This window comes from Balaenoptera borealis, assembly GCF_965194805.1.
Source record: "Balaenoptera borealis genome assembly, chromosome: 2".
Classification (NCBI taxonomy): domain Eukaryota; kingdom Metazoa; phylum Chordata; class Mammalia; order Artiodactyla; family Balaenopteridae; genus Balaenoptera; species Balaenoptera borealis.
This window is the reverse complement of record NC_138867.1, coordinates 167,941,325-167,963,800: the sequence shown is the minus strand read 5'-3', so window position 1 is coordinate 167,963,800 and position 22,476 is coordinate 167,941,325. Positions and strand designations below refer to the sequence as shown.

The 22,476-nt window shown below is 41.9% G+C and overlaps 1 protein-coding gene across 13 annotated transcripts in view; it reads left to right on the top strand.

Moving 5' to 3' along the window:
• ZFP2 (ZFP2 zinc finger protein) overlaps positions 1-22,476 on the top strand; it is a 69,279-nt gene that overhangs the window by 37,650 nt on the left and 9,153 nt on the right. For 4 of the 13 annotated variants that reach the window (XR_014241216.1, XM_082379367.1, XM_082379369.1 and 1 more), the window contains 5 exons: positions 2,011-2,099; positions 3,760-8,664; positions 9,086-9,723; positions 11,676-11,802; positions 12,211-12,300. Coding sequence is in view for 11 of the 13 variants with exons in the window: in XM_082379367.1 (XP_082235493.1) it covers positions 9,691-9,723; positions 11,676-11,802; positions 12,211-12,300 (250 nt within the window). In the remaining 2 variants the exon portion in view is untranslated. Of the gene's footprint in view, positions 1-2,010; positions 8,665-9,085; positions 9,724-11,675; positions 11,803-12,210; positions 12,301-22,476 lie in introns of those variants that run through there. The other 9 variants (XM_082379364.1, XM_082379365.1, XM_082379370.1 and 6 more) reach the window with 8 other exon arrangements.

The following is a 22,476-nucleotide window of genomic DNA, read 5'->3' as shown; positions in this document are numbered from 1 at the left end:
TGTGTGGGCTTTCTCTAGTTGCGGCGAGCAGGGGCTCCTCTTCGTTGTGGTGCATGGGCTTCTCATTGCGGTGGCTTCTCTTGTTGCAGAGCACGGGCCCTAGGCGCGCGGGCTTCAGTAGTTGTGACATGTGGGCTCAGTGGTTGTGGCTCACAGGCTCTAGAGCACAGGCTCAGTAGTTGTGGCGCACGGGCTTAGTTGCTTCGCAGCATGTGTGATCTTCCCAGACCAGGGCTCAAACCCGTGTGCCCTGCGTTGGCAGGCGGATTCTTAACCACTGCGCCACCAGGGAAGTCCCCAGGTTTCCTTTCCTTAAGTGTCTATTCAAGCCTTTTGTCCATTTTTCTAGTGGGCTTAGTGTTCTACAGGTATTGTTTTCCAAGTCTAAGTTCTAGAGCTCTTTTTGGGTCACGTGTTGCAAATCCCTTCTCCCAGTATGTAACTTTTTTTTTCTTTTTACATCTTTTGATGACTGGAAGCATTTATTCTTCCAATGTTTATTCTCCCATTTGGTTTTAATGCTTCCCCCCCGCCTTGTTCTCCTGCTTTTATTATTTTAAAAATTTCTTGAACCTCTACCTAGTTTCCAAATTTGATATTTTCTGTGTCATTTATCTTTGAATAGTTTTGTCTGTCTGGACATTGTATTTGTCTAACAGTGTGAATAGATGCCCCATGTCCTTTATGTTGTTTACTGGGTAGCACTTGGAATGATCTCAAAGAACTTCAGTTGGATAGCTGGATATGATAGAGTGAAGTGGGGCAAGAGGCAGCCTCCAGTTCATGTGTTGCCTGTTGGTATTTCATGCTTGACTGGATAGGTCCTCTGTGAGGTTACTTGGTGGTGTGTGTGTTTTATAGGTGGAGCCTGCTTGGCTTTCCACTTTTTCTCTTGTTTTATGTAAGCAGGTCAGATTGGAAGGAGGAAGTCCAGTTCATGCATATCTTTTGCTTCATAGTAAACCTCCTGTCCACAGACCTTTGGTCTGTTGGTTCAGTGTTGATAATTTTGATCAAGCTGACAAGGTGATTCTCAGATTGTAGTTCCCTGTGCTCTGCCTCTCTGCCTCCAGGATGTTTTGTCTGGGATAAGAAATGGGATCTGAGAAAATAAAGTCTGAGTGGCTACAAGGCCTTTCCTCCAGCCCCATCTCAAGCAGTTCAACAGATTCTCCCCTACCTGCCTCTGCCACCAGTTCTTATCTGTAAGGAATGGATATTTAGGAAAGGGTAGGGCCCTTTAGGACTCTCTTAAGAGAGTCCTCTCTTAGGAGAGTGAGAAAATCACATGCTCCTTGCGGAGCAGAGAGGAGCTTTTAGATTTTGCTGTCCTACCTTGAGAGTTTAAGTTTCAAGTATGTTCTGGTATTTTACGTTCCAGACAAGTATGTTCCCTAAGGGTAGTTTACATACATTAATTTACTTAATCCTTATCAGATTATTTTATCCTCATTTTATAGCTCTGAAAACTCAGACTCAGAGAAACAACTACTTAAGATGATAAGTGATTAACAGCCAGTGTTTAAACCCACGTTTGTCTGACTCTAGGGTAAACAATCTTTTCACTGTGTCACACTGTGATGTTTTATGAAGATTTAGTATCAGAATTATAGGCAGCCTTCGGGAGGGAAGAAACTGCTGGTAGGAGTACCAGATAAATGTGCCAGGGCTTTGTGATCTGCCTCTCCCAATCCCAGCTCGTCTGTATATCTTCCCTTAGTTCCGTATTCATTATTTAGCCTTGTCCAGCAGTGATTTCAGTATCTATCCCTCCTGCATAGGCTCACTCTTTCCTCTGCTTACCCTGCTTCTAGTTTCCCTATTATTTATGGACGGCTCACTGTTCTTTCCCTCCCTTCCAATTCTCTTCCTAATTATAGGGACATCTTTGAAAGCTCTCAAATGTGCCCTATAGTCATTCTCAGTTTCATTCTCTTATTCCTGCCTTATACAGTTTTCAGTCTCCCAGCACAGAAACCAATGTGTATTTGAATTTTTTATTTTTTTCAGACTGGGAGACAAGACTTGAAACCAAAGAGTCAACTACAAAGCCCAAATTATTGAAGATTTATCTTATGGGGTAATAATGGAAAGAGAAGGTCTCTGGCATTCTTCTTTAGGGGGAACCTGGGAACCTGATAATTGGTTAGAGGGGCAACAGAAAAACCAGGATAGACACCTGGGCCAAGTACACATTACCCATAAGGAAACCCTCACTGTGAGAAGGACATGTGGAGGTAATGAATTTGAAAGATGTTTCAGTCAGGGTTCAATCATTGATACACAACAAACTATTCCTGTGGGGAAAAGTCCTCACAGTTGGAATTCACATGGAAAGGACACTAAACAAAATGCTGAATTAATTAAAACTCAAAGAATGTTTGCAGGAAAGAAAATCTATGGATGTAACGAGTGTGGGAAAACCTTCAGCCAGAGTTCATCCCTCCTTAAGCACCAGAGGACTCATACAGGGGAGAAACCCTATAACTGTAATGTATGTGGGAAGCACTTCATTGAACGCTCCTCGCTTACTGTGCATCAAAGAATTCATACTGGAGAGAAACCTTACAAATGTAACGAATGTGGGAAAACCTTCAGTCAGAGCATGAACCTTACTGTTCATCAAAGAACTCATACTGGAGAGAAACCATATCAATGTAAAGAGTGTGGAAAAGCTTTCCGCAAGAATTCATCCCTTATTCAACATGAAAGGATTCATACTGGAGAGAAACCCTACAAATGTAATGAATGTGGTAAGGCTTTTACCCAAAGTATGAACCTCACAGTGCATCAAAGAACTCATACAGGAGAAAAACCCTATGAATGTAATGAATGTGGAAAAGCCTTCAGTCAAAGTATGCATCTTACTGTTCATCAGAGAAGCCATACTGGAGAAAAGCCCTATGAGTGTAGTGAATGTGGAAAAGCCTTTAGTAAGAGCTCAGCTCTTACCCTGCATCAGCGAAATCATACTGGAGAAAAACCCTACAAATGTAACAAATGTGGGAAATCCTTTAGCCAAAGTACATACCTTATAGAGCATCAGAGACTTCATTCTGGAGTAAAACCTTTTGAATGTAATCAGTGTGGGAAAGCTTTCAGTAAGAATTCATCTCTTACTCAGCATCGGAGAATTCATACTGGAGAGAAACCTTATGAGTGTATGGTATGTGGAAAACATTTCACTGGGCGATCATCCCTTACTGTACATCAGGTTACTCATACTGGAGAGAAGCCTTATGAATGCAGTGAATGTGGAAAGGCCTTCAGCCAGAGCGCATACCTTATTGAGCATCAAAGAATTCATACTGGTGAGAAGCCCTATGAATGCAATCAGTGTGGAAAAGCCTTCATTAAGAATTCATCCCTTATAGTGCATCAGAGAACTCATACAGGAGAGAAACCCTATCAGTGTAATGAATGTGGAAAAGCTTTCAGTCGGAGTACAAATCTTACACGGCATCAGAGAACTCATACGTGAGGGAAGCTTCCATGGGATCCTTCACCGTGATGAACTCTTCAGTGATAATCAGATAAGTCATGTAATGTAGAAACCTAATAAATGTAACGATTGTAGTAATCTTTTAGTTGAAGTATAATATACCATATCAGAAAATACAGACCACTGCAGAGAAACCATATAAAAGTGGAGAAATCTTGATTCAGAAAGTAAAACTTTATACCGGAAGGTTTAAGTAGCTAATGTTCTAAGCAATGAGGATTCATGCTGAAGATAAGTTCTATTGTATTATACTGCAGATTCTCCTTTGGACATCAGAGACTTCACACTGGAGAGGAAATGTGAGAGTGCTTAACTGGATAGCCCAAAGACCTGGTATGTAGTCCTGATCTGCCACTAACTTGGACAAGTCACCTACTTTCACCAGGTCCCAGTGTCCTTATTTGGTAAATGAGGGATTTTAGATTTAGAAGGCTCCAAGATCCCTATAAGCTCTAAAATGCTACAAACATAAATATGCTTGATTTTTCACCATGTTATATATGTTATCTAGATGCTCCTGTTCCACAATCTGGTTTCCCTGAATGTTTTGAGTCAAAATTCTCTACCTATACCAACTTCTATTATCCCTCCATGTCCTTCCCCCTCCCCCTGTTATTTTCTCCTCTGAAATATTGGCTGCTTGCTACCAGGTGATAGAATAATTGTGCAAATCTTAATGCAATAGCATGCTGTTTTAAGTTTTCAATTAACAGTCATTAAACTATTGTTAAATAAGCTAATTACTTAGAAAACAATATAACAAATATAGTCTTTGAGTACATAGGATTAAAATACATCTTTGTGTTGTACTCTAACTATCAAAGTGGAAAGGAGAAGAGGCTAAACACTAACAGACATGAAAATTTGACATATTAACAAAATCTTTGCTACTCACAACATATTCAAAACAATCATAGAGAAAGATTTTTTAGATCTATAGTTATGAGAGTAGTTAAGGCCATTTCATTTATTTTATACACATTTAATAAGTGCTAAATAGGTGATAAATATGATTAGGAAATCAAACTGCATAAGATAGTCTTTGTTTTGTTTTCTAAGGGCTGAACCGAGAAACTGGCAGTGGGATGGGAGAGGAAAGGAAGAATTCAAGCAATAATAAGGCAGAATCTAGGTAATGTAATCCATTAAATGTGAGCACTTTAATTTATTTGGGTGGATGGGTGCCATAATTAAGAACACAAAAAGTTGACCGACTTTGTGGGGCAATGATGAGTTTGGTCAGGGGGTATTATATGAGTCTGTGGGTATCCAAGTGAAGATTCCTGATAGGCAGTAGAATAAGAAGGGGCAGTGATAAAGGGTTTTCTGGGAGTACTGTCTTTGAATGCAGTAAGTGGAAGGCGTCATCAGTAGAAGCTGAGGGGAAACAACAGGCAAAAGAAAAATGAAAAACAGAAAAAAATCAGGAGAAGGTGGTGGCATAGAAAAAAGAATTTTAGCATAGGGATAGGAATACTTCATATTTTCAAATGCCACAGAGGATTAAAGTAAGGTAAAAATAGAAAATGGCCTTTGGTTTTGGTTATTGATAACCTCTGTAAATTTTAGTGGGTTGAAGAGTGAGTTAAAGGTTGAAAAGAACTTAGTAGTTTGAGAAAGGAGAGATTTAGGAAGATAACTAGAGAGAGATTGTGGTTGAGAGAGGGTGTATATATCAGAAGAGCTTTTGGCTACAAATAATAGAAAGCCCAGATAACAATGGCTTACAAGCAAATAGGGATTTGTTTTTCTCCCATAACAAATCTGGAGGTGGTTGGCATTGGTTCAGACAAAATAATTCAATGCCTTGAGTTTCATGACTTTTTCATCATGTCACATGATGGCTCCTATAGCTTCAGGTAAAATATCTGCATTCAGAGCAGGAAGAAAGGGTGTGTGTAGCACCAGCAACATCTGTGCCTTTTATCAGAAAAGGTTTTCCCAGAAGCCCCTCAGCAGACTTCTGCCTAAACCTCACTGACCACAGCTGTGTTGCATGGAGGCTAGGAGCAAAGGAGGCTGAAAAAAATAAGTACTTAGCTCTTCCAGCCTCTATAGAGGAGGTAGGCAAGGAAAAGGGGGGATTGAGAAAGGTGTTGATTTAGCCAACGAATAATCTGCCAAGAGCGTTTGTATGATTTAAGGTAGAAGAACTGAGCATATTTATCACTGCATGGGAGAGTCTGAAGGTGCAGTAAGGAGGGGATGTGCAGCTCAAAGTGGGAAAATAAGACTTGGGGCACAGGTGGAGGCTGCAGGGATCTTTTTCAACAGGAGGAAAGAAACTTTCCACTGGGAGAGGTGGGAATCAAGAAACGATGGGTACAGAAGATATTTGTGGGTGGCAATGGAGGGAGGTGCCCCATGGACTCTGAGTGTTTGGAATTTGAGCAGTTTGGGCTCTTTGGGCTACAGGACCTCTATGGAATTAGAAAAGGCAAGGACTAAGGAGGAATGAAACACTGAATTAATTGTAACCTCAGAAACTTAAGATTTTAAATAATGTCTCTCCCTTGCATCCAGCTTCTTCCTTTCCCTTCATGTATTTTCTTGTTCCCCACCTGATCTCAAGAGACAGAAATGGAGGGGAAGAAGGAGGCAGAGAGATGGGTAGAAAACAGATGGAAGATTATAAAGACAGTAGCAAAATTAAAGGCTCAAAAGGAAGGCAGAGGACAAGGGGGAAAGGAAGAATAAAATGTATTCAAGCCTAAGATGGATGCAATAACCCCAAACTGGTAAAATATTAACACTTAGAGGGAGCAGCAGGAGAAATGGGTCAGATAAATGAAGGTTTCACTACTTTTTCAGGAGTTTTGGAAGCTTCGGGCCTTGGTATGTCAGTGCTCAGCCATTCTGGGCAACAGTCAGGAGGAAACTTCTGCACCTTTCCTCTATCAGCAGGGGCAGGACTCCTGGTCCCACTTACTAGACATGAGACCTTGTGCAAGGCACTTAATATATAGCTGTCTCAGTTTTCTTATTTGTTAACAGTGCAAACCTCATAGCTTTGGATTACATTCAATACTAATGTAAAGTGCTTATGAAAGTGCCCAACACATATTTAGTGCTCAATAAATATTTTATTATTATTATCCTTATATATCTGAAAACAGAACAATATCCAAACTCCTTAGCATGGCATCCAGAACCCTTAATTATCTTAGGCTTTCAAAGCAAATGCCTTGTAGGAAGGTGATATAATTGTAGGAGGCTCTCTCTTTCCCCCACCCCCCCACTGGTGTAATAGCCTCCTAACTGGTTTCCCTGTATTCCCTCTAGCTGCACCACAGCCTGTTCGCCCCACAGCGGACCAGTGATTCTGTCAAAATGTGTTCAGCCAAGCCACTCTTTTGCTCAAACCCCTTCGATGGTTTTCTGTCACACAGAGAATACATGCAAACTTTTTACGATGGCCTTCAAGCCCTCTAATTACCCTTCCAACCTCCTCTCCCACTCTCCCTTGTTCACTATGCCCTCTCCTGTCACACTGGCCTTGCTAAACCACAGGCTCACCAAGCACACTTCTATCTCTGGTCAGCATTTCTGTTCTCTTCCCAGATATTCACATGGTTTCCTTCCTCACTACATTCAAATCTCTGCTCAAATGTTACCTCCTCAAAGAGAACTAACTTCTCAAAACGCTCCTGAAAATAATCCCCACCTCCCCACCCCCGTCACACTCTAAACCGTAACACAGCCTCAGTGTGTCATCACTACCTAATCAATATTTTCTGTTTATTGAGTACCCCCTCTAGTAGAATTCAACCTGCGTAAGTTCAGGGTTTCACTATTTCTCCAGCCCCTAGCACAATGCCTGACACATAAATGCTCCAAAAGTGTCTATAGAATGAAATCTTCAGTAAAAGCCAAAACATAATGCCATAGTGTCACGTAAGTAAAGTCACTGACACTGCTCACTAAGAGGTGGCCAACAGTTCCCTAGCTGACAAATCTCAGGTCCCGTTCTTGGCTTTTTTTCGCCACCGACAAAGTTAAAACTCTCTCATCTTTCCTTCCCAAGCTCCGTGAAAATTCAAAGGCAACTAAATATCTCCAGTTGGATCTTTCTATATTTTACCTCATCCTTGCCCGCCTCCGCAAAATACTGTCCACAAAAATAAATACCACCTTTCTAAATACCACCCAGTTGTACAAGACAGACTCCTTGGCATCCAGCTCCATCCTCCTGATAAGTCGTGGAGAACCAAGTTTATTCTACCTGTCGACGTTTCTCGCTCCATGCCCTTGGTACCGTGGCCACCACTCTGGTCCCAGCCTCTATCCGCTGGGTCCTGAACTGCCGCAGCAGCCTCCTCACTGGTCCGCAGGCCTTCAGCCCGCACCTCCGTCCTCCCGGTCCCCGGGCCCCACTCATCGCCCGAACCACGCCCCAGCCCGAACGCCAGGCCACACTGTTAGCATTTTTTGCATCCCCGTGGCCGAGGCACAGCCCCGCTGCCTTCTCAAGTCATCTCCGCGCGGTCCTCCCTCAGGAACGCTCCTTTTCGACTTGTCGCCTCCTTCTGAGTCCTTGGGGGCCGTCCTGGATTAGCTCTCCTCACCGGATCAGGTGCCGCTTCCTCGGACTGACCTTCCTTATCCCTTCGTTAACTTTTCGTTGGTCTCTGCCTTCCCTAGTCTGACCAAGACGGAACCAAATCCGCACGTGAGGGTTAGCGCGCGGGTGGTTACCTGCCTAGGGAACCGTGACGCCTCCGCCGAGGTCCCTGGGAAATGTAGTTTCTGCAAGGAAACCCCCTTGGCCTGGGTGGGGTAGGGGGTGGGGGTGTTGAGCGGCGGGGCCCTAATCTGCGCAGGCGCGCAATGTCAGTTTCTCCGCCCGGCGCTGGTGCGGGCGCTTGCCGCCGATTCGCCCTCTGGGAAGTGGAGTCTGCGAAGCAGAAGCGCCGCAGCTCTGACTTGAGGGAATCCGGCTCGGCGGGTCTCCCGGCAACGCGCAAGCGCAGTTCGGATCCGGACTGCAGACTCCAGCTCATTGTGTTCTGCCTGCGATGTGGCGGTGGCGGTCTCTCGCCGCGGGCAGAGGCTCCTCGAAGGGCAACCCAGTGGTGACTAGACACGGTGGCCGAAGCCGCATCGGGAGAGCGGGAGCAGCCTTGGGGTGGTGGAGCCCGGTGGGAAGAGCGGATGAAAACCGAGTAGGTCTGGGTCGTGGTCCGTTCTGAAGGACGGTAATCTGACGCCCCCAACTTCCCGGGACGTATGGCTAAGGTTTGATTCCGAAGACAAAAAGGCCAGGTGTGAGCTCTCGGGTTTAGGGTCCGAATCTGCGGGTGCATGTGGAGAAGGATGCGGTCAGGGCCTCTGGCGTGTGTTTTGGAAACGACTCCGGGAAGCCCATTTACGCCCTGGGGTAGATGCTCCCGGTGTGGTCCGGATCACAGTGTCCGGAACTTGCTGAGGCCGGGTCAGCAGCTGCGCAGCACCTGCAGCAGCTTCCCAGGGGACCTGGCAGGGGGCGGGAGGGTGGTTTGTACGATTAACATTCGTGGCGCCCAACGCCCACGCCCACCCCCACCCCGCACAAATACACTGTTTCTCTCCCACCTTTGACTCCAGGTCTCCCAAACTGGGCGCCAGAGAAGGAGAGGCCTGAGGCCAGAGAACGGCATGGCCTTGAGAGACGTCTCGACAATGAAACTCCAGCCTTCTTAGCTTCTTTTCTAGGAGAAAGAAGACGACCCTCCTTCCCTACTTCTTTCACTCCCCGCCCCAGGATTAGGCAGCTGTCCAGGCAGGAGACACACTTTTCTTGAGATCTCTCAGCATAATTTAAGGGCAAAAGGCCGGAGGGTGTGTAGAAAGTGTGAAAACGGGCTGGAGGATGCTTTCTTCAAGAAAAGTCAAAGTATTTAAAGATACAGAAGGAAGATATGGAGGATCTGACTCAGATTGCTAGGGGGAAAATTGGTGGGGGGTGGTGGGAGTAGCTGCAAGGTGAGCTATTCCCTTTACAGGGGAGGCCATCAGAAAGACCCTCCAGGAGGAGAGAGGCTCGGGAGCAAATAGGGACTAAGAATTCACTACCTGGAGTATTGGTAGATTCCCAGGGTGTGAATGCTCAAAGCCCCACTCTGGACGGCTGTGTGATATCTTTTGACCCAGTCCTCTCCTCATAAACAGTAGAAGGTGTTACCAGCCTGAGGCTCATTAGAGAAGAAGGAATGGCAGTCAGGTGCCTGCCAACCCTGGTCCAGGTGAGTGAGGGATTGCTGTGGGCTTCCCCCTCTAAATTGTCTTAGGAGATTTGAATGTAGTGGTTGAAGAGGGTGGGCCTGTTTCTTTCCCCTGACCAGGAGCTTTTCTCCCAGTCCAGTCTCACTCAGGAGCCTGACCCGCTCCTGCCCACCCCCCCCCCCCCCATCTTGGGCACATCCTGGTGGGTGTCAGAGCTCAGGAACTTGCTAAAGGTCACCTAAGTGACACAACTGGAAATGAAACCCAGGTTGGTCCAAAGTGGAAACCTGCACTCTTTCCACTAGCAAGTAAAATAAGTGTCTAAAGTGGTAAAGGCAGTACCTAACATAGGAGTGATAGAAGAGAGAAATTGGAATGCTTTCTTAGAAAGGTGGGATTTACTGGGCTTTTTTTTTTTTTTTTTTTTAATGATATTTGGCTTTTTACTTAAGAGGAATATTGGGTACAAATGAAATCATTCTAGTGGTATGTTTTCAATTTCAACTAATTACTAAAAAGCTTTGAGCAGTGCTAACTTCTTTAGAATAAGGGTATGGACTCCACTTTGAAGGAGACAACATTCATTTGAGTGTACAAATTCTGATGAATTTGGTAAATTTGTTCTAATTCATTCACACTTAAACCTGTGCAGGTCAGGAATCTGTGGCAGAAATCACTGGAAGGGCTGAGCAGCCGATTGAAAGTGCCGTGTCAACCCAGTCCCAGCTCACTGGTTGCTCACCCTTCTCCTTGGTATCTAGCTTGTCCTTTAGAACCCATGTCAGGCACCACTTTTTCTTTGAAACCTGTCTTCACGGTGCCAGTCCACTGTGATATTTCTCTTCCCTAACCTTTTCCTCAAATTCATTGTTGGTGTCACACAATTATCTTGTGTTTACAGGCTGCCATAATTTTGGTTGCCATTCAGCAGACCTGTACTAGGGATGTAAAATGTGCCAGGTATTAGATCTATGCCCATGATACAAAGGTGAACAATGGTCCCTGACAGATTGGTTCATGGGTTCAGTCCAACAAATGTTCCTTGGTTCAGCCTACTTTGTGCAAGGCTCTGGGTGCAGGTAACAGAAACCTAACTCAGACTACCTTAAGCAAAAGCAGGCCTTTATTGGAAGGATACTGGGATATTGCCCAAAATCCAAAGGCCAAAATGCACCTGTACTTCAGCTATGCAAGTGGGGTCTAGAATAATCTAAAAGTCCTTTCTCTTGGACCTTTGCCTTTCTTCTCTGGGCTTCTACTTAACTCTTCTTTCTCAGTTCACACCAGCTCCCTTGGCCTCTCAGCCAAGAGTTTCCAAAGAAGGTACTAGTTGTGATCAGAGGGAACAAAGTCACATTGTCCAGAAGGACTGTTTCCATGGGAACTGTGTATGTGTGTTGGGTTCAGCTGAAAAAAAGCAGGAGTTGCTGAATAACATTTGTAACAGGTGCTGGGTACATGGGCCCTGTTCTAGAAGACATGATGGGAAGACAAGGGAGCTGTGGAAATGGTCCATAGCTTCTTGGAGTTAACAGTCCAGTGGGGGAAACCAAAACTCAGTAAAGTGGGACAGTGCTTGGATGGCCCTGCACAGGTGATATGGGAGCAGTTGAGGAGGGGTGCTGAAGAGGTAATGCTGAAGCCAAGACCTGGGTAGGATTGGTCATAGGGGTGGGGGTACAGGCAGGGCTGTGCAGATTGATGGAGATGGGAGAAAATGTTTTGGGCAAGATGAACAGCCAGTGTGAAGTCCCAGTGCTGAGGAGGCCTATCTTCTCCACAAGGTATTTTTCTTCAGGGGAACGAAGTCTGATAAAAGCTTGACCCCTAGGAGACCCTGAGGAAGTGCTTCCCTTGTCACAGCACGCCATCCCCCTTCTGTGCTAACAGCCCTGCAGAGGGTCACAGCATTTCCCAGAGACTCATGTGAGGGAGTAGCCACCAGTCAACGGGGATGGGTTTGCCCTTACAGGAATCAGTGACCTTCAAGGATGTGGCCGTGCTTTTCACCCAGGATGAATGGGTGCAGCTGAGCCCTGCTCAAAGAGCCCTGTACAGGGATGTAATGCTGGAGAACTACAGCAACCTGGTGTCCCTGGGTAAGTGGGAGCCTCTGAAGGCTCATCTTCATATTTGGAGATTTCTTTGGGACCCTTAAACTGGTTCCATACAGAAGTTTGGGTTGGGAGTGAGCTGTTCTGAGGATGTTACCTCAATGCCTATCCTTTGTGCCCTGGGCACAGGGCTCTTTGGAGTCTAAGTGCAGATGTCTCAAAGGTGACTAGAGGTCGAATCCTCCCTCCCTTCCAGCAGAGAGAAGGACGGGAACAGATTCTCTGTGTCAGGCCCAAACCATCTTTTCCTCCTTCTGGGAACTGTTGTCTACCCTGGGCCCCTATCAGGCCACCTTTTCCAGGAAGTTCCACGGACCAGATCTCATCCTTGCAATGATTTTATCTCTAGTATGAACAGATATGGCCCATTTTTTTTTTTTCCCTCAAAAACAGGACTCTTAGGACCCAAGCCAGATACGTTTTCCCAGCTGGGAAAAGGGGAAGAATGGATGCCGGAGGACTCCTTGGGAGGCTTCTGTCTTGGTAAGCATCCTGCATGTGGGAGGCATTGGGAGGAACACAGCACGTGTGCCAAGCCTGTGGACTGAGAAACGAGCATCTTTTCCCTTCATGTTCACCTCAATACCTTGTTGCCACATTTGTCCCCACGTGCATGTGGCACTCCTTTCTTCTGGCAGCTTGTGCCTCCCTGGATCCTCCTTCCCATGATTTTTCTTCTCTCTCTATTTGGCGTAGATGGACAGCTCCCCACTGTGCTTGCGTGTCCTGTTGTTCCCTTCAGCATCTGACCGTGCAGTCTCTGCTCACACTTCTCCAGTGAGGAGGAACAGCATGGGTTACACACAGCTGAGCAGCTTCTGGTCCTCAGGGCCAGTCACCATGTGCCTACTGAGGCAGCTCTTCTAGCTAAACATTGCACATTTCTTCAACCCCCTTCATATTTGTTCATCCACATGTACCTGCATTCAGCATTTAATCATTCTCCACCTTCTGCTGGTGCTGCACTGGGCTGTAAGCACCATACGAGCACAGCCAGATTTTTTGCCTGTTTTGCTGTATTGCTCATGCCCAGGACAGCGCTTGGCACCTAGTAAGTGGCAAAGACTTGTTGCCTGGGGATACAGAGAACACGACAGTCTAGTGGCTGTTACTTGTTTTGAGGAACCCATTGGATCTGGTAGCTTAAGAACAGGAGCAGGGGTGCCTCTCCCTAAACCCCCCAGTATTTTAGAGAGCTATTGGCATATTCAAGACATTACATTTCACTTTCTGCCAGCGCTTGGCCAACTGTACAATATTTTTAAAAACCTTTTGTTACTGATTTTTCACAGGGGCCCAATGAAGTAGGCAGGACTTTATATCCTACAGTAAATAACTGTTTACTGGAATGTCTAGGATCTAAAATGTTATGGAATTTATATGTCTTAACTCCAAAACTCAGTTATCAAAAAAATCTTTTAACTTACCCCAATAGCATTCTGAATTTGTATGTTCTATTACACCCAAGCTAAGGTATTTTTAATATTTCACTCAGTATTATATTATACAAGCAGTGTTATAACAAAAAAAAAGACAAGGGATGGGAATTAAAAGAAATTAATCCACTGTCCCAGTACTCTGGCATAATAACATCATTTATTCTTCCATTATTCATCATTGACACTGATTCTTTATTGCACTTCTGAGGGGGGATTGTGAAGATGAAGAGGACTTTTATGCCCAGAAGGGATTTTATAGTCAGGTGTGAGTAATGACATGAAAAACCATGAGGTCATGGTTCAGTCCTTCCCAGATGCCTTTCACAAGCCTCTGTTCCAGCACCTCTTGTTTCTGAATTTCCTGGACACCCTAAGCTGTGAGCTGATTCACGAAGGATGATTAGTGGTCAGCCAGTCAGACATGGAAAGAAATCTTATATTTCCCAATAAACTTTTGGGTTTTTGTGTTGTTTGTTTGGTGTTTTGTGTTTTGGTTTTTTTTTTTTTTTTTTTTGGCTTCACCACGCGGCTTGCGGGATCTTAGTTCCCCAACGTTAGTTCCCCGACCAGGGATCGAACCCAGGCCCGCAACAGCGGAAGCACAGAGTCCCAACCACTGGATCGCCAGGGAATTCCCCCAGTAAAGTTTTATAGTTGTTCCTTCAATTTCCTATTAAAATTATAGTTTTGCTTTTTAATAGAACTACATCCTTGTTTTTCAACTGGAAATTGCTGCTGTAAAGAAGTGGTAGTCATTTCCAAATATTTATTCCCCTCTTGTCACTCTCCAATTCTTATTCTTAAAGTGTTCACTGAATCATTTTTAGTATAGTTTTTTCTTATTTCTGTTTCACTTCTTAATGACTGGCTAGGACTTCAAAAACCATGTAGAACAATGATAATAGGTTTATCTCTGATTTTTCAAAGGATCGGATCTAGAACTTTTCCATTGTTGCGTCAATCACTCCTGGTTTAGAAAGAGACTTAATTTTAATAATAGTAAGAAAAAGTCCTTCTGATAGCTTTCTTTTAAAATTTTTCTCTTCCCTGGGCCATGATCTAGTGTAGGCAGGGAGCTGACATTTGAGCCCCTGTGGGTCAGCACTGTGTTGGGTGATCTCCAGGGATTTGTTAGCTGCCCCTTTTCAACCTTACAACCCGTGAGGCAAATATGATTAACCCCACTTACAGAAAACCCAGAAAACTGAACTTCAGGCTGGTTAACTAATATCAATGTATTTAATGTTGCCATTTTGTTGCAAGTCAGGATGAGGGTTAAACCAGTGTGACCCTCAAATGGTGTCATTTCCGCCCCCCTTCTCCAAAATAGCTTTAATTCTACAGAAATTGTTCACTCAGTAAACCTAAAGAAAATGGCCTGATCCCTTAATTTGAGTAGTTTGCTAATAACTTTTTACATGTTTTCCTTATTTATTAATCTGTTTAGTTTCTTTTTGTTATATCAATTGTACATTTTGCCCTTTAGCTTTAAATTATCTTTTCTTGAGCCATAAAATGTCTTCATTTACAACTGTGCATGGTATTCATCTATAATTTTAACATTCTATATCCTCTTTCTCATTTCCAACTTTATCTATGTTTTTTTCCTCTAAAATTTGTTGAGACTTTTTGTAGAGAACCAGCTCCTATTTCTTTTACATGCTATAATTTTATTTCGACACTTAGCATTATTATTTCCTTTTTTTTTTCCTTTTTTTACTTAAAGCAAATGTATTTTGATACTGTAATCCTATCTACAGAACAGAATATGTAACATTTTTGAACAGCCTGAAGAATGGGCAAACACCCCCCATACCCTGCTCTCCAGCTGAAGAAACAGAGCAAAGCTGCATATGTGAAGTTCGATGTGCCCCTCCTCATCAGATCTTCCTCCTTTCATACCAGAGAGCCACTAGCTTGAATTTTACATTAGCTCCTGTGCTGCTCTTCTTGCTCTTTACCACATTTATCCATAGCTCTGAGCAATATTGTTTAGCTTTGTGCACTTTAAAGCTTGATATATATGTATTGTACTATAGATACCTTTCCACAGCTTGCATTTTTTTAAATCCTTGTTGAGATGTGTAGCTCTAGTCATTTTTAACTGCACTTTGATACTCCTTCAATGGCTATACCTTTATTTAACTATTTTCTTGCTGATAGACCTGTAGGTTGTTTCCAGACTTTTTGCTGCTTTTTGAATAATGCTGACCTGAATATTCTTTTTTTTTTTTAATTAATTTATTTATTTAATTTTGGCTGCGTTGGGTTTTCATTGCTGCATGCGGGCTTTCTCTAGTGGCGGTGAGCAAGGGCTACTCTTTGTTGTGGTGCGTGGGCTTCTCATTGAGGTGGCTTCTCTTGTCGCGGAGCATGGGCTCTAGGCGTGCAGCCTTCAGTAGTCGTGGCTCGCGGGCTCTAGAGTGCAGGCTCAGTAGTTGTGGCGCACGGCCTTAGTTGCTCCGCGACATGTGGGATCTTCCCGGACCAGGGCTTGAACCTGTGTCCCCTGCATTGGCAGGCGGATTCTTAACCACTGCGCCACCAAGGAAGTCCAGACCTGAATATTCTTGTACATACTTCCTTATACACATGGGCCTTGTTTGGGAATTTCTTTAAGTGTATTCATAGGTGCAGAAATAGTGGGTTTAAGAGTATATGCTTCTTCAGCTCTACTAAATGGTCCCAGATTGCTGATTAAATTAGTTGATCCAAATTATACTAATAGTTGATGCAGGTTAGTTGATGTTACTTTGGCAAGTAACAGGAACTTAACCAAAATTCCTAAGAAATGGTATCTCATTGTGGTTTTAATTTGCACTTCCTTGTTTACTGGTAGAGTTGAACATCTTTTCATATGTTGATTATTTGTGTTCTGTGACATATTCATATTCTTCGTCCATTTTTCTGTTATAGTTTATCTTTTTCTTATTCACTTGTAGGACTTCTATATATAATTAGGAATTGAATACTTTATCAGTTAATATGTGTGCCAGTCTATAGCTTATCTTTTCTCTTTCTTTACTAGCAGAAGTTCGTAATCAGTCTTTGTCTTTTTTTTTTTTTTTAATAAATTTATTTATTTATTTATTTATTTTTGGCTGTGTTGGATGTTCGTTTCTGTGCAAGGGCTTTCTCTAGTTGCGGCGAGCGGGGGCCACTCTTCATCGCGGTGCGCAGGCCTCTCACTATCGCGGCCCCTCTTGTTGAGGAGCACAGGCTCCAGACGCGCAGGCTCAGTAGTTGTGGCTCACGGGCACAGTTGCTCCGCGGCATGTGGGATCTTCCCAGACCAGGGCTCGAACCCGTGTCCCCTGCATTGGCAGGCGGATTCTCAACCACTGCACCACCAGGGAAGCCCCAGTCTTTGTCTTAATGATCTTTATCTTAGTGCTTTCTGTGTCCTGTTTATATAATGCTTTCTACCCTTAGATCCATGAGGGAAGGACTTGGTCATGTTTGCTCTTGTATCTCAGCTCACCAGGTCCCAGTATGTATTTGTTGAATGAAAGCATGAATTTTTTCTAATAATAATTTACTTTTGTCTTTTTTTTTCTGTATAAATCTTATCAGAGGTTTGCCTTTTTAATTAATAAATAATTTTTGACTTTACTGATCCTTTCTATTTTATCTTTATTTCATTAATTTTTGCTCTTCATTATTTCTTTCCTTTGACTTTTTTGGAGCTTATTCTGTCCTTTTTCTTTATTTTTAGTATTAAATTTCATCACAATAATGCATTTAGTTTAATGAAACTACAATGTTTATTATGAAAACTGATGGCCTCTTATCCCCCCTTATCCCCATTCTCTCCTCTTTAGAAGTAACCATTTTCTCTTCTTTCAGCTGATTATTTGGTATATTTGTTTCCATGTCTCCAAGGAATGTGTTTATATTGCTACCTCTTGACTTTTCAGTTCTAGGCATTATTTACTGAATTCCTTCTATAAAAAGTGAGGATTAAACTCACCTCCCCAACTATTCGTCTTACTACCTTTTCCATTCCCTGTCCTCCCAGTAGAGTTATAGTGTACTTAATGGTCAGAGAAATAGTCATTGTTTACATTCTGAAGCACTATTCACAGCTGATCCATGAAGTAAATCCTGGCAACTTTTGCTTTTGCTTTCCTAAGCAATCTTTCCCAGGGTTCATTTAGTTTAATTTAATTTAATTTAATCTCAGACCTTCTCTAGTTGTCTGCATCTCGATTCTCAAGACTTTTAGATCAGAAGTCCTTCTGACAATTTCATTTTCCTGGAAAAGTCTCTTCTGGAGCCATCTGACCTGCTCCGTTCTGGAACGGTAGGTGCCTAGCTGTCATCCTCCTGCAAATCCCATCTTTCCTGGCCTGCATGTCCCACATCATCCTTTTTCTTGGCTTATCTCTTCATTTGCACATGTCTTCCAGTAGCTTCCTAAGAAAGGATGCACAGGAATAAGTTTTTGGTAACCTAGCAAGTCTGTAAGTGTCTTTTTTCTGCCGTAACACTTTCTGGATAGTTTGACTAGATAGAATTCAACACTGGAAATCTTTTTTCTTCAGAATTCTGAAGACATTGCTCTGTTGTTTTCTAGACCTAAGTCTGCTATTGAGAAATCCAAAATCTTCAGGTTCTTCATCATTTGTGACCTGTTTTTCCTCTCTGAAAGCTTGTGGGATCTCCTCATTTACTCCAATGTTTCTCAGTGGTGTATCCTGGTGTGCTCCTATACTTGGATCCACTGAGCATGGGTGAGCCTTTCCATCTAAATTTCTGCCCTGTGGATCTTGGACATTTTCTTTTAGCATTTTTTAATTTCCACCTTCAGTTTTCTCTATTTTCTCTTGATGGAATGCCTGATACCACCTGGACTGGTCTTCTAATTTTATCTTTTTATTAAAATTTCCATCTTTATGTTTTTTTGTTCTACTTTTTGACAGGTTTCTTCAGTTATGTCTTCCAGTTCACCTATTGAGATTTTTAAAATATTTTTAATCAGCTTCATTAAAGTATAATTTACATGCAATAACATTTACCATTTTAAGTATAATATTTGATCAGTTTTGACAAATTTATCACCAAATCAAAGGAATAACATTTTTGTCATCTCTAACCAAAAATTCCTTCTTACCTCTTTGCAATTAATCCCATCCCCTGTCCCCAGCCCCTGGCAACCACTGGTCTGCTTCTGTCACTGTGAGTTTACTTTTCCAGGATTGCTTTTCCGTTGCCTAAAAATAGTTGTTTCATTTTTTCCCTGGTTTTCTAATTGTTTATGGTGGGAATTCTCTGTTGAGTTTTCAAATTCTGCCATCCTTTTTAATTTCCAAGAACTCTTGTTTTATTTGTAAGCTCTTATTCGTGTTTTACAATTGTAATATTTTACCTCTAAACATAATGATTTCCAAAAACACTTTCATCTTCCTTTATAGGCACTGTGTTCTCAAATTTTCTCTTTGTTTTGATATCTCTTTGGTATCTCTTTCATGTTAGAGGCTTTCCTCAGTTGGGAGAGGGAAACCTTCCAGCTCCTCTGAGTTGGGGAAGGGATCTGAGGGCATAAAGGCTTCATAAACTGACCTTAAACCAAAACTCCTTATTTTATCCTCCCCCCTCTCAGATGTACTTGATAGTGCCAAGTCTTGAAACTTTTGATGATTTGGAGGAAATTGGGTTAGTTTCTGGTCCCTCCCTGGGGGTGACCTCTTGACTACATTGTATAGAGTTTCGATCATACTACTTGCATGCCTTGCTTGATACCTTAGAGTTATTGATATATACTTTAAAACCATACTTTTTTTTTTTTAGTGTGGCCCAATGCAGCTACAGGTACTGCTCCTAATTCAGCCCCCGTGAAGTGACCTGGGCCCCAGTGAGAACTGACTCTGAGGGTCCAGTCTTTCCCCATCTCAGTTCATCTTCAGCGTGGTGAAACCAGGGTGTGTTTGACCCCCTCTTGATACACAATTAGATGAGTGTTTTCCTGTAACACAAAACATTAAAAAGCCAATTTTCTCATATATAGGTGATGTTTTATGATCACAATCAAGAAAAGGCTTTAATAAACATAGCTATCTAATAGCTGCTAGAAAAGAAAGCTAGCAATTTGTTGTTTTTATTGAGCCAAATTATTATTTTTGAAAGCCACTGCCAGATTTTTTAAAGTAAACTTTTATTGAAGTAATACTAACACAGGAAAATACATAAATTATAAGTGTACAGCTCATCAGATTTTTACAGTATAAATACATCTGTATAACCAGCACCTGTATCAGGAAATAAAATGTTCCTAGAACACCAGAGATCCCCTCCTATCCCCTGTTTCTTTTGTCCTGAAGATAATTACTACCCTGACCATAACTTTGTTTTGCCTATTTTAAAACTTTTTATAAATGGAATCTTACGTGTCTACTCTTTTGTGTCTGGCTTCTTTGCTTCCACAGTGTATTTGAGATTCATCCATGTTGTCATATGTAGCAATAGTTGGTTCATTCTCATTGAGGTATGATATTTCACTCTGTAAACCTACCACTATTTATACATTCTACTGTTGCTAGACATTTGGTATATTTCTGGCTTGGAGCTATTATCAGTAATACTGGAACTATTATGAACATTCTTGTACATCTTTTAGAGAATGTACGTTATACATTTCTCTTGAGCATATAGCTAGGAGTACTATGTTCATGAGTAGGCAAGCTTTTTTTTTTTTTTTTTTTGGCTGCATTGGGTCTTAGTTGCAGCGCACGGACTTCTCTCTAGTTGTGGCGTGAGGGTTTTCTCTTCTTTAGTTGTGGTGCACAGGCTCCAGGGCGCGTGGGCTCTGTAGTTGTGGTGCAGGCTCCAGGGTGCGTGGGCTCTGTAGTTTGCAGCATGCAGGCTCTCTAGTTGAGGCATGTGAGCTCAGTAATTGTGGCTTGTGGGCTTAGTTGCCCCACGGCATGTGGGATCTTAGTTCCCTGACTAGGGATCGAACCTGCGTCCCCTGCATTGTAAGGTGGATTCTTTACTACTGGACCACCCGGGAAGTCCCTGCAAGCTTTAATAGAAACCGCCAAATAGTTTTTTTAAGTGGTTATACCAGTTTATACTCCAGCCAGCAGGACATGAGGGTTCCATATCCTCTTATATACTTAGTATTGTCATTAAAAATTTGTTTTTCACCATTCTAGAGGATATATGGAGTATCTCATTGTATCTCAACTTATGACTGATGAAGTCGATCATCTTTTCATTTTTTTATTGATCATTTAAATATCCTCTTTTGTAAAGTATCTATAAGTCTTTCCCCTATTTTCTATTTAGTTGTCTAATCTTTCCTTAATGATATATTGTAGGGTTGTACATTTGGGATTTGATCCTCTGTCATATAGATACATATGCATTATAAATATCATTTCACACTTTGAATAATGGTGTTATTTGGTAAACAGAAGTTCTAAACTTTTAGGATAGTCCAATTAATTGGGGTATTTCTTAAAGTTAATGCTTTTTGTGTCCTACTTAAGACATTTAACGCCATGAAGATCTTCTGTGTTTTCCTTTAACAGCTTTATTCTTTTGTTTTTCATATTTAGGTCTACAATCCACATGGAAGATTTATTTTCATTATTTTCCATAAAGGTATTCATTTGACCCAGGATCATTTACTGAAAAGACTATCTTTTTCCCCATTGTACTGCAGTGTACCTTTGTCATACATATGGGGACTGCATGTACATAGGTCTGATTCTGGGTCTATAATCTGTTCCACTGGCCTGTTTGTATACAGACTGGACTTCCTTAAATGTTCAGAGGAATTCACTAGTGAAGCCACCTCTGCTTGGAAATTTCTTTGTGAGAAGGTATTAAATGGAAAATTCAATTTATTTATTAGATGTAAGACCGTTCAGATTTTCTGTTTCTTCTTGCATCTGTTTTGATACACTATACCTTCCTAGAATTTAGTCTTTTAATTTATTGGCATAAAGTTTCCTCATTATGTTATTATCTTATAAATCTCTTTAGAATGTGTCTTGATGTCACCTTTATCATTCTTGATAGTGGTAATATGTGCCTTCTGTCTTTCTCCATTAGCCTTGATAGAGGTCTATCAATTTTTTATTAAGTTATCGATTTCTGTTATTTTTATTATTTCTTTCCTTCTCCTTTGTATTTAATTTGCTATTTTTCTGATTTCTTGAGATTGATAATTGATACAGAAAGATAGATGTACATTTCCTTCTAACCATGCTGTAGCTGCATTTTGTAAGTTCCATTTCATGGTTCTATTATCATTTAGTTTAAAATATTTTCTAATTTTTGTTTTGATTTCTTCTTTGCTTTATCAGTTATTTAGAAATATATGGACTAGTTTTAAAATATCTGTGGATTTTCTAGCCGTCTTTTTGGTATTTTGTTATTCATTTCTGCCATAATTCCACTGAGTTCAGAGTACACATTCTGAATGATCTCTGCCCTGTGAAATGTGTTCATACTACTTCACATCCCACTATATGTTCAGTTTTGGTAAATGTTCTATATGCACTTAAATATGTATATTCTGTCATTGTTGGGTATAGTGTTGTAAGTATATCATTTAGATCAAGTTTGTTTATCTCGTTATTCAGATCCCCTATTCTTCTTTTTTTAAAAATTAATTAATTAATTAATTAATTTTTGGCTGTGTTGGGTCTTCGTTTCTGTGCGAGGACTTTCTCTAGTTGCGGCAAGTGGGGGCCACTCTTCATCATGGTGTGCGGGCCTCTCACTATCGCGGCCTCTCTTGTTGCGGAGCACAGGCTCCAGATGCGCAGGCTCAGTAGTTGTGGCTCACGGGCCTAGTTGCTCCACGGCATGTGGGATCTTCCTGGACCAGGGCTTGAACCCGTGTCCCCTGCATTGGCAGGCAGATTCTCAACCACTGCGCCACCAGGGAAGCCCAGATCCCCTATTCTTAATGGTTTGATTTCTGAGTTATTGAGAATGGTATGTAAACATATCTCACTATCATTGTTAAGTTTCTCTATTTTTCCTTTTTATTTTCTCAATTTTTACTTTATACATTTTGAAGTTATATTATGTGAAAATGTAGATTTGTTATATTTTCCTAGATAATTGAACCTTTTGTCAATATGAACTATCTTAAAGCCTGTTTTCTCTAATATCTCTAATATGAGATTTGTCTGATATTAGTATAGGTATACCAGCTTTCTTGTGGTTAGTTCTTGCTTGATAAATCCTTTTCCATTCTTTTCTT